The 23,104-nt window shown below is 41.8% G+C and overlaps 1 protein-coding gene across 2 annotated transcripts in view; it reads right to left on the bottom strand.

The window, feature by feature from the left end:
• LOC147137643 (latent-transforming growth factor beta-binding protein 2-like) overlaps positions 1-23,104 on the bottom strand; it is a 105,650-nt gene that overhangs the window by 40,921 nt on the left and 41,625 nt on the right. For both annotated transcript variants that reach the window (XM_086049837.1, XM_086049838.1), the window contains exons 4-9: positions 20,928-21,154; positions 19,381-19,566; positions 14,300-14,500; positions 12,342-12,619; positions 11,067-11,169; positions 1,034-1,108 (exon numbers count right to left, since the gene is read on the bottom strand). In XM_086049837.1, coding sequence (XP_085905963.1) covers positions 1,034-1,108; positions 11,067-11,169; positions 12,342-12,619; positions 14,300-14,500; positions 19,381-19,566; positions 20,928-21,154 — 1,070 coding nt within the window. The remainder of the gene's footprint in view (positions 1-1,033; positions 1,109-11,066; positions 11,170-12,341; positions 12,620-14,299; positions 14,501-19,380; positions 19,567-20,927; positions 21,155-23,104) is intronic.

Genomic DNA, 23,104 nt, shown 5'->3' with positions numbered 1-23,104 from the left:
TCTAGGTTGGTAAACTAGGCATCGTTGAAAAAAAATAATGACAAAATTAGGTAAAAATCTGTGTTATTCCTCTGCAAAGCCTCTGGGAATGAAGCACCAACTGAAAGGGACATTACACTTTCCCAAAAAATACCACTGGGGGACTGGCAGCTTGGCTGTTTTTGTTATTGAAATAAGTAGTTGCAATGGTGGAACATCTTGAAACAATCGCATAAGAAAAACATGAATGTATTAAAGACACTTTATTTTAGCTGGGTGACATTCTATTGAAAGACTAGTGTGTCTACAATCATTTTTGGTTTATTTATTGTTTTAAATGCCCCTCAATCAAACCCTTTGAGCCATGGCCAGCCAACAAAGCAGATCAGAAATCCAACTGGACAACTAGCACCTGCTTGAGGAGAAACCAACAATTTTGTTTCTTCCAAGCAGTTCATATCAAATTACAACAATATGCTTCTTTTATTTTGTAAACTCAAATGGCTCCAAAAGTCCAATATTTAGCTCAAATATTTTTTCTGCATCATTCAGTAAAGGTGCAGTCTGCTGTTGTGTTCAACCTTGGACTTTCCGCTGTAATGCAATGGTCAGAATGCTGTGATGTCCACATATTCGACACTGTGTGTGGCTCTTTCGACGTGACCTGCCAGGCAGTTGACAGTCAGCCCCCTGTGGGATGTTGTGATGAAGCGAAATACGCTGTTTTCTTTTCCAGGAATGACTTGATGTTGTTTTTTTTTAACAGATGGATTGGACAAGCTAACAGGTCACATCACATCTTCTCTACTACTGGTGTGGGCCAGACCAGAGCGCAAGTCTACATCCTTCAAGATACCCATTGAACCCAATCAAAGCCTGCTGGAGAAAGGCTAATTGTGGTCTTGACCTGTGCGCCACAGGGAGCGTACACACAGCAAGAACAACTTTATTGAAGTCCTCAGGGGTCCGTGTATGTAGAAAACATATGGATTTTTATCCCATGCAAGACACACTGTAAGCAGTTCGACATAAAAAAAAAAAACTTGATTCTTACCTTGGCAGTGAGTCGCATTCATTCTTTTATATCCAACAGGACATTCCACTTGTCCATTTGCAATCACTGCATACGCTGCGGAGAGAATAGAGAGACGACAATGTTTTAGGGATTCAATAACACCCTCTAACACAAAGCATTGCATTCATCACAGTGGTAGACAGGGAGCTCATGGTAGGAGAGGAATATATAATTTACAGATGTGAGCATCTTGGCAACAGAAAAATGAGGGGACCCACGGCTGGGTCACATGGGACCCCAAGAGTGAATGGATGGTAATGGATCCTCATTAAACTTTTTCAAAAATATAAGCCAGCGCTGCCATCTAACTGAGTGTAGCAATAACACTCGACGTCATCTATAATCATATTACCTATAATTCTCTGCAATGCTGCGGGATATGCGAAGAACATGCTCATTCATAAACATACCGAAAAAGCCCTGTGACAAAACTGACCTTTAGCATTAACCACCATGCAAATGTTCTTCCAAGAAAGACATACAATGGTGATGAATAAATGGCACAGGGTAAGGTGTTTTGGATTGTGTTTGGAAAGTTGAGTAGAATAATGTTTGTTTCAGGTGTGTGTATTTGAAAGTCAAGGGAGCGCTGCAGTAAATAAGTCAGCGCTACGGTTCATGCCCCAGTGCGGCCATATTGTCGGTGACAGACGCCTGAAAAACATCAGGTCATTAGTCACTCGGCACCGGGTTAAGCCTCAGGATGCTCCATTAAATGTACCGACAGGTCAATGTGGTCATTCATGTGGCAAAAGCAAAAAGTCACACCGTGTGTGTGCGCGTGTGTGTGCCACATCTCCAACACATTAAAGCAATTATGGAAGAACTTCTTTTATCTTGCTTTTGAGTCATGCAACATGAGTCACGACACTGCATGCTTCTTCCAAAGTAATCATTATGTAATTCTGTCCTTCTTGTCATCTTTGTAGGATCCAAGCTCGGGCAGTCACATTTGTTAAATAAAAAAAAATAATTAATAGGCACATCATTTTTGAAAACACAATAGCAAATGTTTATTTTACTTGAATAATTGAATAAATACAACTATGAGAATAATGTCTAAAATAATATTATTACTCAAGTACAGGACATACAGGGTAAGTTGTAATTTAGAAGAATAAAGCACAAAATATGAGGAGAAAAAAGCCGTTATGTAACAAGAACAAAACTTTGAAAAAAAATACATAATATAGAAAGAATTATTGGGCTGGATTCCAGTTCAGGGTGTACCCAACCTCTCGCCCAAAGACAGCAGGGATGTGGTTCAAAGAATGGATATATGGAAGTCCTTAAATATTACAAGAATAAAGTTGGCTTTTTCGCAATTAAAACGTACAGAGACAACAAACAGAAATAAAGGTTTCCACAATCAAGTGTTCACACTGATGAGGGTACTTGATGGTATTCGTCGTTCAGTGCGCGAGAAGAGACTCGAGTTGTGGTGGGACAACTTGTGGCTGCCTCACCATGACAACGTGGCTGCCCGCAAGGCCCAGAGAATTAGACAGTCAAGACAAGACTACAATGTTTTGGCCGTCGGCTACAACTAACAATTGATGAGTATTTCTGGATATTTGCCTTCCTCTAATGGCAAAATAACAGTCACTTCTGTTTTTTTTATCAGCAACAGTAAGTATAACTAAGACAGCATTTCATGATTTGTCGCATGCAATTAAAACCTAGGGATATTTCATGATTTTATTCATGCAGCATATGTTGGCTCTGCTAGAATCGTGCAATTCTCATTTTATGCACCAAAGAGCTGAAATTATGTGTAATAGTGATTAACAGGAGAAATTTGAATATTGAGATGTACAGTATATCATGTATCGCAATATGGCCTATAAAGATTGAGATATTGGTTATAAGCCATATTGTGCAGCCCTAGTTTCTAGTTTGTATTTGAAATATATCATTCATGACTTCAGTCGTGGAAATTTTATGACATCTTGTATACTCTTTACGTAACATAGTTATACAGGAATAGGTTAATGCCTGAAATGTTGAAAATTAACAATTTTTTCGTATTGGGACTTTATTCGTTTTTATCATTAGATTTCCATTTTATTGTCATTTACCTATATTTCCACATCATATCATTCATGCATAGGCATACATTTGAAATGTTTTTTTTTTCTTAGTTTAGAATGACATCGTTTTCATTAGAGACATATCAAGTGTGGATAACATAATCCGAAATACATATGTTCAGCACATAGTGCCCTGTCCCCCCAAATTTGCCTAGATGTTAATAATGCAGGCTCTAGCATCCGCAGACCAGATGTTTCATGTGTGTGGTGTTCGCTCCTATCTGGATTGTGACTGTAGAGAAACAAGACCAGACGCAATCCTCTGATCTTGCATGGTGCAGGCTCAGGCATATACGATCTGCCTCCTTCTGCCATCACACATTAGAAGAGACACCCTATACGCTAATTATTAATTTGTTTTGACAGGGGTTACAAATTAGTCGCTGTTAACGATTAGGCCCTGAGGAATCAAAGTTCCACAGTGTGCGACAGAACACAACACACCAATGTTATTCAGGCTAAATCCAAAATGTCTCAATCATGGATTGAGCATGGATGGCGTCTTTGATTTAATTGAATTCTTGATTTTACAAAGAAACGGTTTGGGGAAGGCTATTCTCTGAATCGCCCAAAACCCTGACATAAACCCCATCAACCACCTTTTAAAAGAGATATGAACAGAGACTATAAAACACGCTTTCTGGTAGGTGACCTCTGAACTCTGGATTGGATTGGACAAAATCCAACCGACAAGTCTTTTTTAGAGTTCAGCAGAAGTACAGTAACGGAAGAACTTGCAGCAACTCTTTCCAGAAGAGTGGAAGTTGTTCAGGGTGGAATGGCATTTTTTTTTTAGTTCCTGCAATTGTCTAGCTTCCCCAGTGATTAATTCCATATCGTGTATGTCCAGTCAATACAACACCCAAATCAGCCATGAATCTGTGCCACTCTCCCAAGAGTGTTTGGAATGTGCCACATGGAAGCTTTCTGGGAATGGGAAGTGTTTTGGTCCTGCTGTGACCCAGTGGACCAAGCAGGTTCAGCGTACCTGAAGGTTCGATAGAGCAGAAGTGGGTCAGTACAAAGGGGGCATGGAGAAAAGAGGGGGACTGTGTCAGAGTGACGCCCGCACTCCTGTCTGCCCACCTCATCATGTTCCTCCACACTAGCCTAATCCGCCTGCAAAGTTTCTGCGTAATGAGCTGTTGTGGCAGGGTGCTGGGCATGCCCTCCTGCAGAGACAGGATCAGGGAAAGTCTGGCTTGAGTGACAGCAGGGCGCGCATGCCAAGGGAAACCCAGTGGGAGAGGTCTGTCTCAATAAAGCTTATTAACACAAAGGAGAATATCTCATCCAGGAACAACTTTGACACGTATCTGAAATGGTCATGAACATGAACCTATGGGCGTTGCATCAAGAAATGTTTGGTTCAGTTCAGTGAGTTTTGGCATTATTATTGCTCCGAAGGTGCAACTGCTCTTGAAAGTACTAAGAATCCGGCTAATGAACATCTGCATGCAGTCACTAACACAGCTCTCCTAATGCTGTAGACATCTTGTACTGTAGTACCTTATTGTTTAGAGTTTTGTAAAGTTGGGCCAAATGCTGCAAAACTAAGGCCACGTTGTTTCTGGTGCCGTACACAAATCTAAGAGCTACCTTGTTTTCGGATCATTTAATGATGCGTGCTGTCTCATGCTGGCTCCTACGATCATTTGAGTAGAAAATGTCTGTGTAGAGTTTCACAGGCAGCGACTTGCAAGAGTGAGCTCAAGCTGTGCATCATTAGTGTCGCCCTTGGTTACAATGAGTTTAGACGCAGACTGGTCTGTATCCACGGAACGTACAGAGAAACAGTTCCAATTGTTGTCCATCCATTTAGCCCTGATTAACAAAAGACTTTGTCACCCCTCACTAATTTTGTCTGTCTCTATTCAATTGTGTTGTGAATGCCACTGGCAACTGTTGAATAATATTTGGTTGAATTCCCTGACTTGTGTGGTGTAATTCAAATTCATTGGAGGCTCCTGATTGGTGGTTCAATCCTAAATCTGCTTAAAGTCTGCTTTTCGGATCAAGGAAGACCCTACTGAGAGGATTTAAATGAAAGGACGGCTTATGCAAAATACAAGTAAACACTGAAGGAAAAGGGGCTGAGAAAGGAGATGGATTTTATGCTCAGATGGGTCCTTCAGCTATACTAAAATTGCCCTTTAATTCAGTCTTTCTGCAGGACCACCCTACCTAGATTGTATTCTCGTAGGTAGATGATTCGCTGATATTGACAGTCATGCGGGGCTCAGAGCCCTTCACCACCATCTCTGGAGAGCTGTCTGGAGAGCATACTTATCATCTAGCTTTTCCCATTGGTCCACTGGGAACATGCAGATGGAGGCGGAAGAAAGTTCAGGGATTGAAATGGAGATCTAACCATCTATTCCATCGAAGGCCGCTTTATAGGAAAACAACCAACATCTTGGCCAAGACCTCCCCAGGACCCTTTTCCAGTTTTCCAGTAATTCGTTTTCTGTCATGCTGCCATGGAACAAACTGGTGGCACACAAAGGAAACTAGGGGCACACACCACACTAATCAATGAATGGATTAAGTCTTTTGACTCTGTGAGATGCCAAAGCCATCTCCGCTTGACCTTGGAGTCAACATTTGATTGGAGGGAACAGCTCGAAGGGAAGCTGTTTGCTTTTAAAGGCAAATGTCTCTTTGGCACGCGTCAGGTTTGCCGTTCAGTTCTGTATAAAAGGCCCTTGAACATAATAGGTCCCTGCTTCCCTTGCAGGCTAATCTTAGATCAGTGTGGAATTTATGAGATTAATACCAAAATTCTCCAGTTGGTACAGACACAACCGGCACATGATGCCACATGCAATGATGATTTATTTTGCTATTTTCCGTCAAGTTTAGTTACATACAGTATGTACCATATTTTACCACCAGAGATAACCCAAGATATATTATATATATAACCCAAGAGATATATTTCCCCAAAATAACTACTGCCATAGTAGTTTTCATACGTATTTAGAGAAAAGTATGTTCCAAGCATTTAGTTTGACAATTTAGCTTAGAGGCCTAATGTTGATGGCTGTGCAGTCCGCATCAAACACATATTCAAAACAGACCTACATTCCTCCCTAATCTCCAATTCATTGTGGCGCATTAACCACCTGGGATGGCTCCAGAGGAAAACATGCCAGGGTAAATTCCTCATAAAAATCTGCTCAACATCGCATGTATCCAATTATGAAATGCAACACCAGTTTGAAAATGTATCAGCCTTTAACTAGGCTTTATTTCTCGTTGTGGTAAGACTCACAGAGCCCTAAATAACCACACTGCTCCACACAGCTGATAAATTCCATCACTCTAAGCAAAATACATTAGCAAGTCAATGATAATGAATCGAACACTGTAAACGTGATTTGAGGTCTTTATCAAATCTTAATTGGAAACTGCTGTGGAGCAGTTCCAGGGCATCTGTTTCCTTACATGCCTTCTTCCCAGACAAAGTTGTAGCACCTCTGGTTCTCGTTGGCCATTTACAAGTGTCCGTGTTTGATCAAAGCAAGTAAAAAGCAGTCCCAAACACAAACTTTGGCCCTTTCAATGAATGTTAGAAAACATGTCTGAGGAACTGATGGGAGAAGAGGGTGGGATGAGTTCACATAGAAGGATGTAGATCTTGGCTCCCTCCGTCCTCAAATTTATACTCAATCTGACGTCATGTGAGTGGTACATCAGTGGGCAATTTCTGACATAGTGTGAGACCGATTGAGAAGGGAGTGAACAGCCAGGCAACTCCCAGGCTGGAAAGGGGTGAGTTGGAGGGAAGGCGAAGGCGCAAAGACCTGGTTGGCCCAGGGGGGTAGAGCGATCCATGGCTCATGTGGGTGTGGCCTTGGGGGGGTGGCTGATTTGGTTCCATGTGACTTCCCATCATCTCATACATGGAAGACTCTCAAACAGGGAAGCTGCCCAGCATTGACAGATGAAGAGAAAAATGGATTGTGGAATTCCAATAGCTGTTGAATACAGAATGAAAGGCAGGGCTGCCAAGAGTCATGCTCACACTCGACACACAAAGGCAGAGCAAAAGTTTGCCGAGGGAACCTGATATGAATTTATTAAAAAACATTCCTATATAACCCCTATCATTGCAACACAATCCTGGCTCTGAGCTTTTAAAGGATTAATTTTCTCTTAGGAACTCAGAGTGTGTTTATGCAACCTATGAACACAAATATCCATGCTTCATATTCACCCTTTGCTTGACCATTCTCCAACTTTTTGTGTCTCCAACTTTTTGTGTCTCCTGACATCAAAATTGATAGCTTACAAATTCATCGGTCCAGGGAAAGCTTTTCTCCAATCCACCTCCTCATCCAGTCCAGGGGGAAGGCACTGCTTGTCTGGTTGATATGGATGTCATTATGAGCCTGCAATCCTTAATAAGAAATTGTTAAAGGCTCCTGCAGTGCATTGGTATCCATACACACTACCATTCAGCCCATACACTATTGGGAGTAATGCCTTACAAATGTGAGGTCAGGCATATCAAATAAAAGGTTGTTTTTTTAATATTATGGCCATTACAACTTGTCGTTTTCTTTTCTCCAGACATGTCCACATTTTTGGAACAATTGATGTGCTGGTTACAGAATTCCATTATCCCAGTCCTCAGGTATTGTCACACTTTGTCATGATGCATATCATGGTATAACTGAACTGGCGCCATTGTAGGATGTGACACTTCACAAGAACTGTGGGTTCTCCAAATAATGTTCCATATTAACTTTATGTGTTTACTGTAATCCACAGGAACATTTCTATGATTACCAGAGTGGCTCTGGTTACCTTGCTTGGATATTGAAAACTTTTGAGCGCAAATCTCCTCAAGAGGTCAATATATCTCAACACACTTTTCAAGATGGACCCACAACTCATCACAGCCTGTGTGAAAGTGTGAGGCAGTTGTCTGGTGATGACCGCAAGGAAGCAATGCTTGGTTTAAAGAACTGAAATAAATTGTATACCATTTTACAAATTCATCTAGCTCATGCACTGATTTGCATTTCCTGGCTGACAGCCAATCAGAGTGACTGTCACTTTATTGTCACTGATACCATTTTGCAGACTGCCATTGGTGTCTTTTTTATTCAATTCATATCTAAAAAGCACCATGACACAAAATATATGAATTTGCCACAATTCTAAACAATATTCTTTAATTTAGATTTGTTCTCGCTTCCACCATGAATGTGCGGAACATAATTCTGAACACGTATGTATTCTACTTTATGAAACCATGACTGAGGACCGCACAACAAACAATGACCTCCCTGCCATGTGAACATAAGCATATCATTGAATAGGCTGAGATGACCTTTGGCTGACTTATGGGTCGTGACCATGCCATGCACATGAGGACCGATTAGTGGGCCTGACTAAAATCCACTTCTGCTCCTGCTTAATCAAGGCCTTCAAACATGTTATCCTTAAAACTGGGTGTCCGGCTGGTCCGGCCCTAGGACGGAGTGCTTACCTCTGACCAAATGTACATCATCTCCTACTGTTATTGTTGCTGAAATTATGTCAACATTAGGAGTGATGTACCTGAAGGTAAATACACATTTTTGCAAACTTTCACTTGTTATTAATATATTTTTGGGGAAGGGGCAGTATCCTTTGCATTATAAATAAAATGAATAAATAAATAAAATAGTGGAATAATCCAACTATTTGCATTGTTTTGACCCAATTTGTTGTGTTCATTTAACCCTAAAAGTTGGGTCAAAACTGAATAACCCAATTTTTTGGTTCAAATTGACCCAAGTCTTGGCCGGTCCTTTTTTAACACAACAGTTGGATCAAATTTAACCCAAAAATAGTTATTTTTGACCCAACTGCTTTTAGAGTGTATAGAAAACATGACACACAAGAGACTCCTCAAATGCAATATGATTCTCTCTCCAAATCACAAACTGACAACTGACCCTCTCACAGTGAACAAAAGAGCAACAACATTTTTCAGGGGCCGTTTTCCCCTGGTTCCATATCACCCCTGTCAAACACAAGCCAGGCTGGGAGGAATGCATCTTAAAGATCTAGCCAAGTGTCTAAAGTGAGAACAATAACACTCAGGAATTCAAAGCACTTCTCTTATTAAAGCTCCCTCCAAGACTGGAGGGACAGCGAATATGACTTCATTTCCCCCCTCTTTCATTTTCCTTCCACTTTCTTCGCAGCATGCGTGTGACCTGGGACCCAGGCCTACAGTATACCACAAACATGACGGAGAGGAGCATGCGCTTGTGCTGCTAGTTGGAACTTCAAAGGTCCAGAGGAGAACATCTGTGAGCTCAGGGAGACTGTTGCCTGTCGAGGAGCGGGGTACGAGAAAAGAATAGATGTATGATGGATTGAGGGGACGCAGAGGGATGATGTCTGCTTCTGATTAAGAACTAGTTATATATTAAACACAGCTTGAGGACTTTGACAGCCAACTGACATTTGTGGCTTTGGCTGCGATGCAATTGAGAAGAAAGACAAGAAAATACATATAACAAATGTGTCACTGTTGCTGCTTTCCACCAGGCCTTGCTTGCTAAATTGCCCCTGGGCCAGTGTGGGTACACAATCAAGCCTCCCTCCCCAAATAACACACAGGACTGTCAGGTCGAGTAAGAGTCTCTGTGTACAGTGAGAGGTGTCACCACCCACCCAGCTTGTCAGCATGCAACCAGCCTGCTGCTGTTTCTCAAACCTACCGCAGCTTTGGTTGGAAAGGAGCTGAATTACGCCTGTTCATTTCCTCGACGACTGGTTCCTTATGCCCACTGGGTGGGTGGTGCTTGCTCCAGACTCTCATCTTCATGCTTTCATACGGTTCCCAAGTTTTGTTTTTTATGGATGCAAAAGAAACACTTCATTTGGACTACTCCGGGGATAGTCAAGTTATGCAGTCATTTCGCAGAGCTAATGACGACTGACTGCGGTAATTATTCTCACTTCCCAGTCCCCAGTAGCGTTTAGTTTGGTGATAAATGCTCCAAATATCCACCAATTAGAAATAATTGCAGTTGAAAATTAGAATGGTTGCCACAGACCAAAAAGGCAACAATAAACAAAAATCCGGATGGGAAACTCCACTTAAAAAGAATAAGGCCTAATTAAGGCTTGTGGTTTGGGGGTGATCGTGCAAGATAAAAACAGACTATGAAGAAACTAATAACACTACAAAAAATACAAATGCATGGTAGTAAATGACCACATGTTCCACCTGGCGTCCTCCAACTGTTTATCATTCATACAGTATACTTTAACAGTTGTTGAACATCAGGTTCCAATCATGTCTGCAACAGTTTCAATGATCTGATTGGATGGATAGGAATGTGATGAAATAATGTCATTAGGTATGGGTTATCCATCCATCCATCCATTTTCACTTGTCCTCTTTAGGATTATAAGTGAGGTGAAGGCTACCGCAGCTGACTTTAGGCGACAGACGGGACACACCCTGGACTGGTCAAATGCAGTGGTAATGGTTTACGTTTGTTCATGGCAAAATATGCAAAACCTCTGACGGTGGACCCAAATGTGAAATGAACACATGGACTAAAGAGATCAGTACAAGCGACTCACTCTTCCATCTGTGTGGTCTTGTTTTCTTTGAGACATCACAGCTGGTAAAAATAGCTCCATATAAACACAAATGTAGCGAGTGTGTGTAAGCTAGCAGATGAAGGCGAAGTGAACATCACAACTATGGTATTTATCTGTTTGCGTAATGTGACATTCCAATCCAGTTGCTCGCATCTCATTGAACAGACAACGATCAATGTATTGTAATTATTGGGTATCAGTGATACAGATGGGCTGAAGCCAGCAGAGGACTGAGTAAATGATCAATGTTGAAACATGGATCAGCGGTATAGCTGAATTATTGCTGGTCAGTGGTGGCTTACCTGGTTTGGTTGGACACTTGTGGCACTTGTTGAGACCCCAGGAGGCTCCCACGCTTCCACAGCAATCGTCCTGTTTGGTCAGGCCTGGCAGAGGTTTACCGCACTGCAAAAACACACATCTGTGGTAAATCTCAAAAACAAGTTTGGCAATAAATGTCCCTGCAAAATTGTAGGGGCATGTCCATGAATCCGCAAGGGGCAGAGAGAACAGGAAGACATTAGCTTTTTGGATAACTGGTTTCAGAAACTATCAACCTCCTGGCATTTGGATCATGGACATTTGGCAAATTAGGAGAAATTCCTTGCAGAAACGAGTGGATTTTGGCCAGTAGAGATTTACTCAACTCAAGTGAAAACACAGAAAACATTCTTTTGCAGAACACCATACGGCTAAACTGGCAAGAGAAGTGAGGACAACTGTGGAAAATGGGAGCTGTAATCTAATACACACAAACATTCGTGTAAGGCTGGAGCCACAACTCCAGTGTGACTAACTATGGAAGATAACCATTTCGTAGGAAATCATACAAAAATGTCTGATTTAAAACAAAATGTTGTGTCCAATAGAACACTCTCCACAAGCAATGTATAAAATGCAAATGCAAATATATTACACAGATATGACAGAATATGTTGGAAGATTAAAGTCAAACACAGTTTATTACGTGACGCTGGTTGAGTTCAAAATCGTTTTTTAAAACACCTATTGAAAACTAATTTTTGGCCAGCACATATTAAAGATCCAAATATCGTTTTAAGTCACAATTAGCTAAGTCACTGGAATATTATCATGTTAAAAAATGAACCGATGTTTAAAGATCTGTTGCAAACCAAAACAGCTGCACATACTGAGGCTGATTTAAAAGGAGTTTAAATTGATTTTATGCTGGCTTTACGTATAACAGTGGTTACTTTTTTCTTTAATTTCCACTTTTAGAATGTTTACTGGTGGTTAATAAAAAACTGAGATGCAAACAGTATGTTCGATGCAACTTTGATTGCGCCCTCTTTAACTCATGGCTGCTGAGCGTCAATTGGAAAGGGCACATTCTAAACTGAACGTTAGTCTTCTGAATGCATCCTAAGTGAAAACAGGAAGTGGTGCAACACTGAACTGACCAGCGTGGTCAGGCCTCATCAAACCTCAAGATGACATGTACCATAATTACAGCCCAACCTCGACAGAGAAAGCAATGGGAAGATAATGCGGCATAACACCATTCGGGTCGTAACACCTACACGAGACCACAGAGCACCAGATGGCGCTAATAATACCTGTCCGTCAACTGTTTCCTGGAAGCATCTTCCCACATGTCCGTTCTGATGGTGGTGTGTTCTGGCGTGGCCGTCCACGCTGGGGTATGCGTATCTGCCGCCGGGCTCGACAGCGGGCTCGTGGCCGTTGCCAGGCTGAGAGCGCTGCTGGACAGAGTGAGCCCCCTCAGCGGCAGGCAACCTCTGACCAGGTTGGACCCGAGCCACTTGGTGGATGTGGACTTCGGCCTCCGGTGGGTGCTGGATGTGGACCTTGACCAAGGATGGGTGAAGTGAGACTGGAAGAGAAAGATACTAACTTATACACTACTCACAAAAAGTTAGGGCTGAACCTAAAATGCATTAGTACTTCTACATTTGATCTTCTCTAAACATTTGAATGCACATCTAACTGTTCAATATTTTTGTATTTTGCATACATTTCTCTTCTCTAACAAGGAGCTGAACGGCCACATTCACAATAAGTGTTCAAACGGAGAATGTGCCGTGAGAAAAAACAAACACTTTTTGTTATCTATCTTAAAACTGTCTGTATGGCCTGACAGTATATTATTTAAATAATCTTTGGGAAAATCAGACTTCCCCTGGCCCTATTTTATACCTCTAATTTAATTTGAAATTATTATTTCTTAACTTATCACGGCGTGACTAAACTAGCCAATCAGAGATTGTAAAGACAGAAGGTGTGACCAAGGGATGCATCGATTATTTGCTCACACACCCCACCCGGCACTCACAGAGGCGCATACTCAGATCTTGCCATCAGCTTCAAGACTGCAAACTCAAACTTAAATCCATGACCTGGACCAATAAATCTCATGGTTGAAATAAAATTGGTAGTGGTAATTAGTAGTTCAGCTCCTTGTTAGAGAACAAGTCCCAGAAAGTAAGGAAAATGTAGCCCACCACAAATACCTGTTTCACCGATCAACATGAAATTCTGTCACAACAAGAGGCACAAAAAAAGTCCCTGAGACTTGAGATTTGAAAAGGAAATCAGCCATTTTGGATTGAGCATATACTATTTTGGGCAAATTCCAGTGATCACACTTTGGCAAAATCCTATCAGGGATTTCACTCAAATGAGCCACAATTGGAACCAGGTACTTCTTCCAATGTTTGATGATCATCTCAAGGTTCGCCATGAAAAAGGGGGTGTGAGAGCCACTTGATTCACTGCCTGCAGCTTTATTATTACTGAATTCTCATATAATCAAAACCCAAGTAATACAATTTGTATATAATAAGAGAAGAATGTAACCAGTTGGCATATCCTTACAAGTCTTTTTTTCAATTTAGATTTCTAATCATCTAATCCCCAAGTAATTGGCAATTCCAAGCAATAGAGACTATTGGTACGATAAAACATAAACATAAAGCGTTATGGATTAGCAGGTTCAAATCCAACTTTAAAGACCAAAGACAGATTTGAAAGATGGGAGAAGATGTTGCAATATGTAGAAAGAGTGCTTTTATCCTTCGGACTTGAGGGGAAGGATCTTTCGGGAGTTTCAGGGCATTTTCCCAGAATCCACTACAATAAATCAAAGTGTGACATAAGAAATAGCCCTTATGAAGAGCACTTGGACCACAAATGTGCCTCTGTGTGTTTATAACACATTCTCACAAGAATGATCTATTTTTGCGTGGTTTCATGCAATTTTACAGCCACTGGAATCACTCGTTTAATTTTTTTACTGACAATGATTGAAATTCAAAACGGATGCTGGCACATTTGACAAGCTTTTAAATTCCCTGATTCAGAGCTTCTGCTTCGAATAAATAAAACGGCAAAACCAAGACAATTTGAAATTGATCCTGTGACAGGATACGATGGAATCAAAGCCTACCATTTCCATAAGATGTCAAGTGGGTAATTCAAGGACAACAGATGCACAAATTCATATGGCTGTGATGAAAAAGCTGCCCTTCCCTTGGCTGCAATGGTGTGCACTTACCTTGTTGATTGGAAAGCGGTAGCGTGTACGTGGAGTGGGAAGGGGATTTGTGTCCAGAGTTTCTGGAGTCCTTGTGAGTCGGGTGCTTTAAGTGAGGCTGAGCTGGCAAGTGGCAAAACTTCCCGGTTGAGTTGGTTGGACACCAACATTGGTCCCTGCCAATGCAACGGCCTCCATTTAGACAGGGGATCTGACAAAAGACTGCAGAGAAGAAGACGAGGGGGGAAGGAAGAGGTTGGGTTGCAATTATAAGTGTATTTAATATTAACACTACAATGATAAATAAACGGATCCAATGCAATTATTTCTGTCTGTGTTACACATTTCCCTTAAAGGGAAAGTCAATGCAAATGTTTTCTTTACAACAGCATTCAGATTAATAATTGCATTTTTGGAATATGAGTTAAGTAGTAAAATCCACTTGTTTGCGTCCAACTCATGGGACTGCCATTTTGTCACATGCTGTCGACTGAAACTGACATCACAATTGCTCAGGGCTCAGGTAACAACAGCTATGACATCATGGCTCAGCTTCAGAAAACAGGTGAGCCATGATTGGTTGTTACCTGAGCCCTGAGCAACTGTGATGTCATTATCAGTTGACAGCAAGTAACAAAATGGCCGCCCATTGAGATGGACAAAAACAGGTGGATTTTACTGCTTAACTCATATTCCACACGTGCAATATTAATCACAATGCCGTGTTTAGACTAGTGGAGGCGCATAGAACATATTATGGTAGAGATAATTTTTGGGTTGACTTCCCTTTTAAAATCTACTTGGACAATTCAATAAATGTACTACTACTTACTACTTACTAATACTTATTTTAATAAGACTATATTTAATTTGTCATGTTAAAAAAACATACAGTGAATGGATGCTTTGTAACCCTGTAGTGAAAAAAGGAGGGAAAATTAAATGTGTATCCTTGAAACTGATAGCTAGATTTAGTACAGCAAATGAATTATTATCTGCATTATTTCACAATGGAAAAAGAGCGAGGCTAAAGGAAAAGGCATCTTTGGCTGGATGACATTTGACTGCATTGCTTCAAGTGCTTATCTACTGGCATGAAGGTTGCATGCCAGCACAACTCACAACATATCTGAGCCCACTCTCATCTACAAATGCGAATGTCATGAATTGACTTCTCCTACTTTCAAACACCTGAGAAGGAAACAAAAAATATATATACATTATAAACATGACTAATAAGAAACTGGAGCATGAAGGTTGACCAAGCAAAGCCTCGTACCTCATCAGATTCATGAGGCCTGCTTCAAAACACAGTATAAATTGGATTGTGAAAGGCACACTGTTCAGTGTCTTCATGAAGGGCATTGGAGGCGCTAACACCGTTAACCGGCTGCAAAACAGCAAGCAGGGAGATGCTGCTGCAAGGTCTTACCGGCATGATGGGAATGAGCTCCTGTGTCACAAGGCATTCATTAACACAGCGAGCCAAGAGGCGGAGTAGAGAGAGAGATGGAATATGTGGAGAAGACAAAACATAGAGGCAACAAAAAAAATAGGTGTGTACTCTTCTCTTTTTTGCCCAGTGTCACTTACTTCATCTCTGAAAAGGACAAAGAGACTAAGCTCTACTGTATGCGCACATTCCAGGATAAGAACACATCCCTCCACACCAACGACATTTTAAAGGCATTCTCAGCCTGTTATGTACATCCTAAAGCAACTGGTGGTGATTAAATCCCGTGAACCACCAGTTAGGAACTTGAAAAAAGTCATTTCCGGAAGGCACAAGAAAAAATGGCTACAAGAGGAGAAAGGGTAATCATATATGGACTGATAAGAATAAGATACAACGCAAGTCTGCAACGTCTATATTGCAACACAGCTCTTTTTCACAAATTGGTTTACCAATGATTTGTTCAGATTTTCAGAGAATTTCCCATAGGTAAAAAATGTACATAGAAATAATCCGTTGCACAGTCAGGCTGTTGTAAACATTTGTGAGCTGCGGTTTTGCACATGATTTGCTGCTGACGTCTGTGAAGTCACTTTTGTGAGACTTTAAATTTGAGGCATGATTCTCATCTTTTTTGTTGTTGTTGTTTTTTCCGAAAAAGCTATAAATATAATAACTAAGAGAGTCTGCGCGTAACAAATGGCATGGCAAGATTGATTTTGAAGATTAAAATTTCTAATTTTGGGGGGGAGCACTTTAATTAGTCGAACTCTGAATTGTACAGGCGTGTTTGACATTTTTGAGGTTTCACTGGACAAATTTAAACCATTTCAACCAATTTTCAATAATCTATAACAGGGGTGTCCAAACTCGGTCCTCAAGGGCCGGTGTCCTGCCTGTTTTCCATCTATCCCAACTGCAACGCACCTGTTTCAAGAGATCATGATCGTTATCAAGCTTCTTCAGAGCTTGCTGATGAGCTGATCATTTAAATCAGGTGTGTTGCCGCAATGAGAATTGGAAAACGGGCAGGAAAGCGGCCCTTGAGGACCGGAGCCGGACACCCCTAATCTATAACAATTCTCAAAAGGTAAATGGGTGAAAAAAATGCTTAAAAGGAGACGTTTTTGAACAAATGAGCATTGGTGTGAAAATGTCCTACCAATGTTACTATTCAGGAGTAGGGAAAGGCCTCCTCTGATTAGACATGCTGGCTATAGTATCAGCTCAAGGGGGCTATTACATTCTTTCTGTATGGGACGCAGGTCCGCACTTATCTGTGTCAGGCTAGTCCCACACGGGGCAAAAACTATTCATAGACCTACAGTAGACTTCACACTGTGTCAATCTGTGCGTCCACTCAAAAAACACTCAAACAACCAAACAGAAAAGCACATGCTCACGTTTCTCACTTCATAAACAGACGTCGACCCCATGTGATGTCATTCTTTTAAGTACAGCAAGCGCTGTGCGCATGGGAGCCTGTTATAATTACACAGCAGGGATTTTTTTTTACTGCGCCAGAGTTGGGAGCATAACAAAAGCATGAGATAACTGTTTGCAGTCCTCTTGACATTCCTTAATGAAAACGCACGCCCAAGTGATAACAGGACGCACACCACATCCTTTGAATTCACATTTTACTTTTACATAATAAAGTTGGGCTTTCACGGGAGTAAAAATGATTCAGATTCTCATGGGAGAAGCGGCAGGAATACAATCTTGCTGCCAGGATACTAAAGTTATAGAATTAATCACGGAATATTATTTTACAAAATCCAACAGTCACCATACACTTCATTCAGTGGGCCTGCACACTCCAGTGCAATCTAGAAATTATACCTTTGCAAAGATAATAATGCCCCGTGTTGAAAAACACAAATACAAATACAGTTTTGCAGCAATTCAAGATAAAAGCACAATGATAAGCTTAAGCTCTTCCCCAAACCAAGGACTGAACTATCGTGCGCAAAAGCTGTCCCATTTCGCGGTCTCCTTCAAATGCAGCCCACAAGTGCGTCCTTCTTTTCCCATATTTTTCCAGTATGCATCAACATCTTATTCACAGCCTCCCATATCTCAAGACTTATTGCGCACCAACGGCCCAGTTCTGAAAATTATTGAAATATAAGAGCAAATTTGAATATCCAGCGCCAGAAACAGTATGTTAACATTTTGTTAAAATACCAGACATTTTGTACTGCTAATGCATAGCAACATAGCATCCTGGCTTTAGGGTAAGGGTTGGAATATATGACGCAACTCCTAATAAGGGTTGACATGATGTGGGAGAAGGCTAGCACGTATTCTTTCTCCTCCGAAAGGCACATATCCTGGGAGACAATTATTCTACACACTTTACATTTTTATGTGTAAAAATGAGAACATAAATATCTGTTCTTATCCAGGATAAGGTAATTGCAGACCACAGATTTTCCACCGTGGGCGTGGTCTGTGCTCTATGGGTGCTTTTGTGAAAAGGCTCCATGTATAATACCGTACAGCTATACTGGATCCCATTATATTGCGATAATGAGTTTGACGCAGTGGGTGAAATGATGACCGGTAATTAATTTTCTGCTGGAATGGAAAGCTTGCTCACTGAGAAATAAAGTTTTAAAGGTTGTTTGATTGTGGTAAAAGACAGAATATCAGTCAAAAAGCATACAATGGAAAAATAATTAGTTTTAAATAATACAATTTCACTTTTATACATACATCAATATAAATAAAAAGATGTGATCTTTGCCTGGGATCCATTGTGCCCATTGTGCTAATTCTAGTTGTAGTAAGTAGAGCTAAGCAGTGCCAATGTTGCCTAATAATTGTGCCTGTAATGGTATATTACATTTAACAGCACCAAAGTCAAAGTCGTTTACCTGTTTTTATGTAACGAGTGAGGCCTTGTATGTGTGTGGTACGTGCACCCGTCACCACTAATCCACAAGCAGTCATTAGTCTGAGCCTTAGCTGGACCTTTGCGACTGAAGAAATAAAAACATGCAAGGTCACGGCCCCTGCCCTTGGCATTGACCACCGCCTCCCTTCCCATGGACACTACTGTGCGAATTGGAGGCAAAGCGCCCCGGATAAATAGCAAATTTAATGTAATCCCTGTCAAATCCTGTTCATGCTGCTCGTGGTGTCTTAGCGGCGCGCCCGTTCTCGGCTTTCATTCTAACACGCTCTCCCAGAGAGCATGTTAAATGGTTAACGGTCGGGCCAACAGCGAGGTGTAAACCGCAGAGAGATGGGGATAAGTGGTGGGAGCGTGGGACCACCATCTCTTAAGTGTGCATGTGTGTGCGTGTGTTTGGGGAGATTAGCCCTCCTTTACAGACCCTGCTTTTAATCTGCTCTATTCCCTTTCTCTCCCGTTCTCCCAACCTCTGTTTCTCTTTGACAGTTAAGATTTTCTTTCTTTTTGTTTCATCTCCCGCTCTCTGAGCTTTGGTATTCAGGACAGACAGCATGACACCGGGAACCTATTTTGTCAGTCTCACCCCGTAAAGAAGATTAAGAATGGTGATGTAGGGACTGTGTGTGAGATTCAGAAGACTAACGAGGGAAAGTGAAAAGGTGAGAAGAAGTGACAAAAACACCAGATAAGAAATCAGTGATAGCGTGAGGGCCTGAAGTCGACACTCACAGAGTCGGAAGCCCGGCGCCTTTGGCTGTTGCTGCTGCAGCTGCTGGTGCGAAGTCTCACTGTAGACAGTGGTCACGTCTCCTTTCTCGCAGCTGTTGTAGCAGCGCCCGCTGCTGCACACCCGGCGACACGTGGTGGGCGTGAAGACGATCTTTATGCGGTCCAGGCTGGAGGTGAGGTTGGCCCCTGGAAAGCACACGCACAGCCGGTTGAGAAGGAGCAACATCAGAGTTAGACCGGAGGCAAGCTCCATGCCTCCTTCCTCCTCAGCCTCACTGTGACACTCTACTCATCTCTTGGCGGAGTAACGGGCAATTTATAAGTGCGCAAGGGCGTGTGCCGATAATCGCCATTGGCACGTTGTAACTGAATGAGCAACTGCGCTGCAAGCCAGCAAACATGGAGCAGATAGGTGGCTAGTCTCCAGGGCCTTTATCTTTGCGAGAGGGTGTTTCAGATGGGCGTGTGAGTGAAGGGGGCGAAGAGAGGTGAGGGCAAGTGAATGTTGTTTACAGATGGGCCTGTGGTTACTTTGGTACCCAATGAGGTCAAAAGAAAACAGAGGCAAGAGAAGTATACAAAGAAATAAGACATATATTTCTTGATGAGGAAATATAGTCGTCAATGACTAAAAGGGTTGAATAGTCATTAGGACAGTTGCCTCAAATTCACAGCAAGGGGGCCATTTGTGGCTCGCAGGATGATATTTTGCGGCTCCCAACATGCCAACAAAGTTTAATGTTAGTGCGGCCCCATGTTTTTTGCTGTGTCGTTGCCGACCAATCATAGCTCAGCTTCAGAAAACATGTGAGCCGTGAGGGTCTGTGATGTCATTTTCAGTCGACAGAAGTGACAAAATGGCCGCCCCCCGATATGGCTAAAAACGGGTGGATTTTGCAGCTTAACTCATATTTCATATTAATTATATTGCCTTGTTTCAACTAGTGGGCCGGCATAGAACATATTCTTGAAAAAATATGTTTGGCTTGACTTCCTCTTTAAGTAAATGGGTGATCCATTGGGTGACGAATTAGAGCACGGCGTTCAATAGATCTTAGTCCACTATTTGAGGAAGGAGCCAATAGCTAAAGATGGCTGATTTAGTCTCAAGGCGTATCAAAAGACACCAACAAGCATACCGCCACTACTCTGACTGCATTTGACTTCAATTGCGCTTAAGTTATCTAATAAAATGAACTTTAACTATATTCTTTATGCGAGACTGGGCAGGGTGCCAATAATGTCCAAGTGTTTACCACTGCTCACACTCTGCAGCAGAGGCAAGCATGCAGATGAGCGGCACAGCTGAGCACAGGCGTGAAATACAGTCTGGGATGCTGCCAACATTTGTTTTTTTCTTTCTTGTGGCCCATGTTCCAGTTAGCAGTGGCACAGCAGGATGTGTCAGTATGTATTCTGACCTCAACGGTGGCCTGTTTGTTTTGACGGCGCAAGGCCGGGCGCAAATGTCAAGTGTGCATGTACAGAGAGAGATTTATGACATTCAATTTAATGCATACACAGTATTTGTATTTCTATATTTGTACCTGCTGGCGATAATGCATTGTTGAATTGTCCGTGTAGCTGGTTGTGAGTGGTTGGCCTGTGAGTGTTGAAGTAGTGCACGTTGTTCCTATGCTCATTTCCGTGGGCGTAGCCGTTGGGCAGCGCATTGGAGGTGATCGGTCCAGAGGATGACGGATAACGCTTCACGGTGCGGGAGGTCCCAGTCAGCTGAGGGGAGGATTCAGGGGGTCCCCGTCTCACTTGGGTCCTGTCAGTCACATCATCACAAGACCACAAACATATGACCTCAGAGCAAAGTGAACATCCCACAGATATATATTCAATCTGCATTGCGTGTGCATCACCGTGAAATTGGTTTAAGTGTGGTGAGCCTGTGCAACAGAAAATAATATTCCTGAGAGATGAGCATTGTGGTTTAGGTCATAACTCTGCTTAATTAATACATTTGTACAGATTAAATCTATAATAAAAGCATAGTTTTCTCAACTAACATCTGCTGCAGGTCAAGATGCCGTGACCCTTACTCATCCACAAAGATTCTTTTTAATGACACAAAAGACATTTGGTAAGAAAAGATAATTCATCACTTAAATGAAAAAACAACCAGGGAAAAATGATCCCGGTCCCAGGCTCCCAGAGAAAACGATGTTGCCGTGGGGCCTACATTAGCTTGCCCAGCACCCATTTAGTCTGCTTGACTAGATGACGAACTTGTCTGGACTGAGACAACATCCTGAGTGGTAAACAGGGCGGCAGGAAGTATTAAAACTAGGGTCGAAGAACAAAGCTTGACCCTGGCACACTTTTTTTCCTCAACATTTGATTTGGGTCAATTACTTGAGCCCGTCCGTGTTGTGCGACCTGGAAGCTGAGCTCATGTGAGAGACTTGGGGGAGTCGCGTGCCTCAGACAGACAGGCAGACAGTCCTACCTGGGATGCATGGGCTTAGGAAGTTTTCTTGGCCCATTCTGATATTCAGCCTTGCAAAAACACATCTGGATCCTACTTATCTGGTCTGTCGGACAGTCAGCAGAGCAAAATACTTTCAAACCAGACCAGATCAGATCAGTGGAAGGGTTCTCCAAAGCACACAAATGACCTTGCAAGGTAATTAAAGCATAAAACTTATCCTCGGATGAGAATGTAAAAACTCTTTGTTGGTGAGTAGGATTATGGAATAAAAAAAAATAGTCCTCTATGGAGTCCTCTACACACACACACAATAAAGTCAAGAGCAAGTTCACCTTACATGTCTGTTTTACGTTTGTGGTGCCTTGTAATATGATGTAAAAGGTGTTTGCTTATTTCATAACAACCATTCAGACATGGCAGACCACCTTCATATAAATTGTCTTAAGTACAGTGCTTAACAAATTTATTAGACCAGGTCTCAGAAACCACCCAGCATGATAAAGTCCATAATTAGTACTCATTTACTTTCAGTGAGCTCTCACATTTTTATACCTTAATGTGTGCTTCTCTGAGCCGTCAGAAATAAATCAAACATAGCAATGAGCCACTGAAAACAATCAACACTGTAATCACCAAATAATAATGCGATTTGTATTTATCATAAATTTGTCACTAATCACAAAAATGATAATTTCCATTTTAGCATGAACCTTAGAACCTTACAATGAGTGGTAGTCTAATATATTTGTTAAGCTCTGTATACTTTCACTTTTATACATGTGACAATGTGAATAAAAACATTTGTCTAAACTGCTCTTTACCAGGAATCTGTTGTGTTGATATGCGGACCACAATCTTTCAACCTTGGCAGAGGTCTGCGCTCTACTTTGTAGTCACATGTGATTCAGAGCCACACACCGTGTATTTATACAGTGAATCAGCTCCCAACAGACACAACAATAACCAGATAAATAGACACGTCGCATAAAAAGCACAAATACACACACGCACACAACGCTCCAAGCTGTGATAAATGTAACGCAAGTCAATGCATGACTCTTCATACCCAGAGCAGACCAGTAAGCGTCTCCCCGGGAAGAAGAAATTAAAGGAAAGAGAGACACTTGACAAACATTTGATAGTGTTCTTTCACGTCATCTTTTGAAAAGGCAGCAGACTGTAGTTGACATCTGCTGACCTAGATCCTGAACCTCCATGTGGGCGGCTCCCATGGATTAGGATATGACACTGGGAAACACAAGGTGCTCGAGTCAAGGTGGGGAC

This window comes from Filicampus tigris, chromosome 13, assembly GCF_054856515.1.
Source record: "Filicampus tigris isolate MCC_2025a chromosome 13, RoL_Ftig_1.0, whole genome shotgun sequence".
Classification (NCBI taxonomy): Eukaryota; Metazoa; Chordata; class Actinopteri; order Syngnathiformes; family Syngnathidae; genus Filicampus; species Filicampus tigris.
The sequence above is the reverse complement of the archived record's forward strand: the minus strand, read 5'-3'. Positions and strand labels throughout refer to the sequence as shown.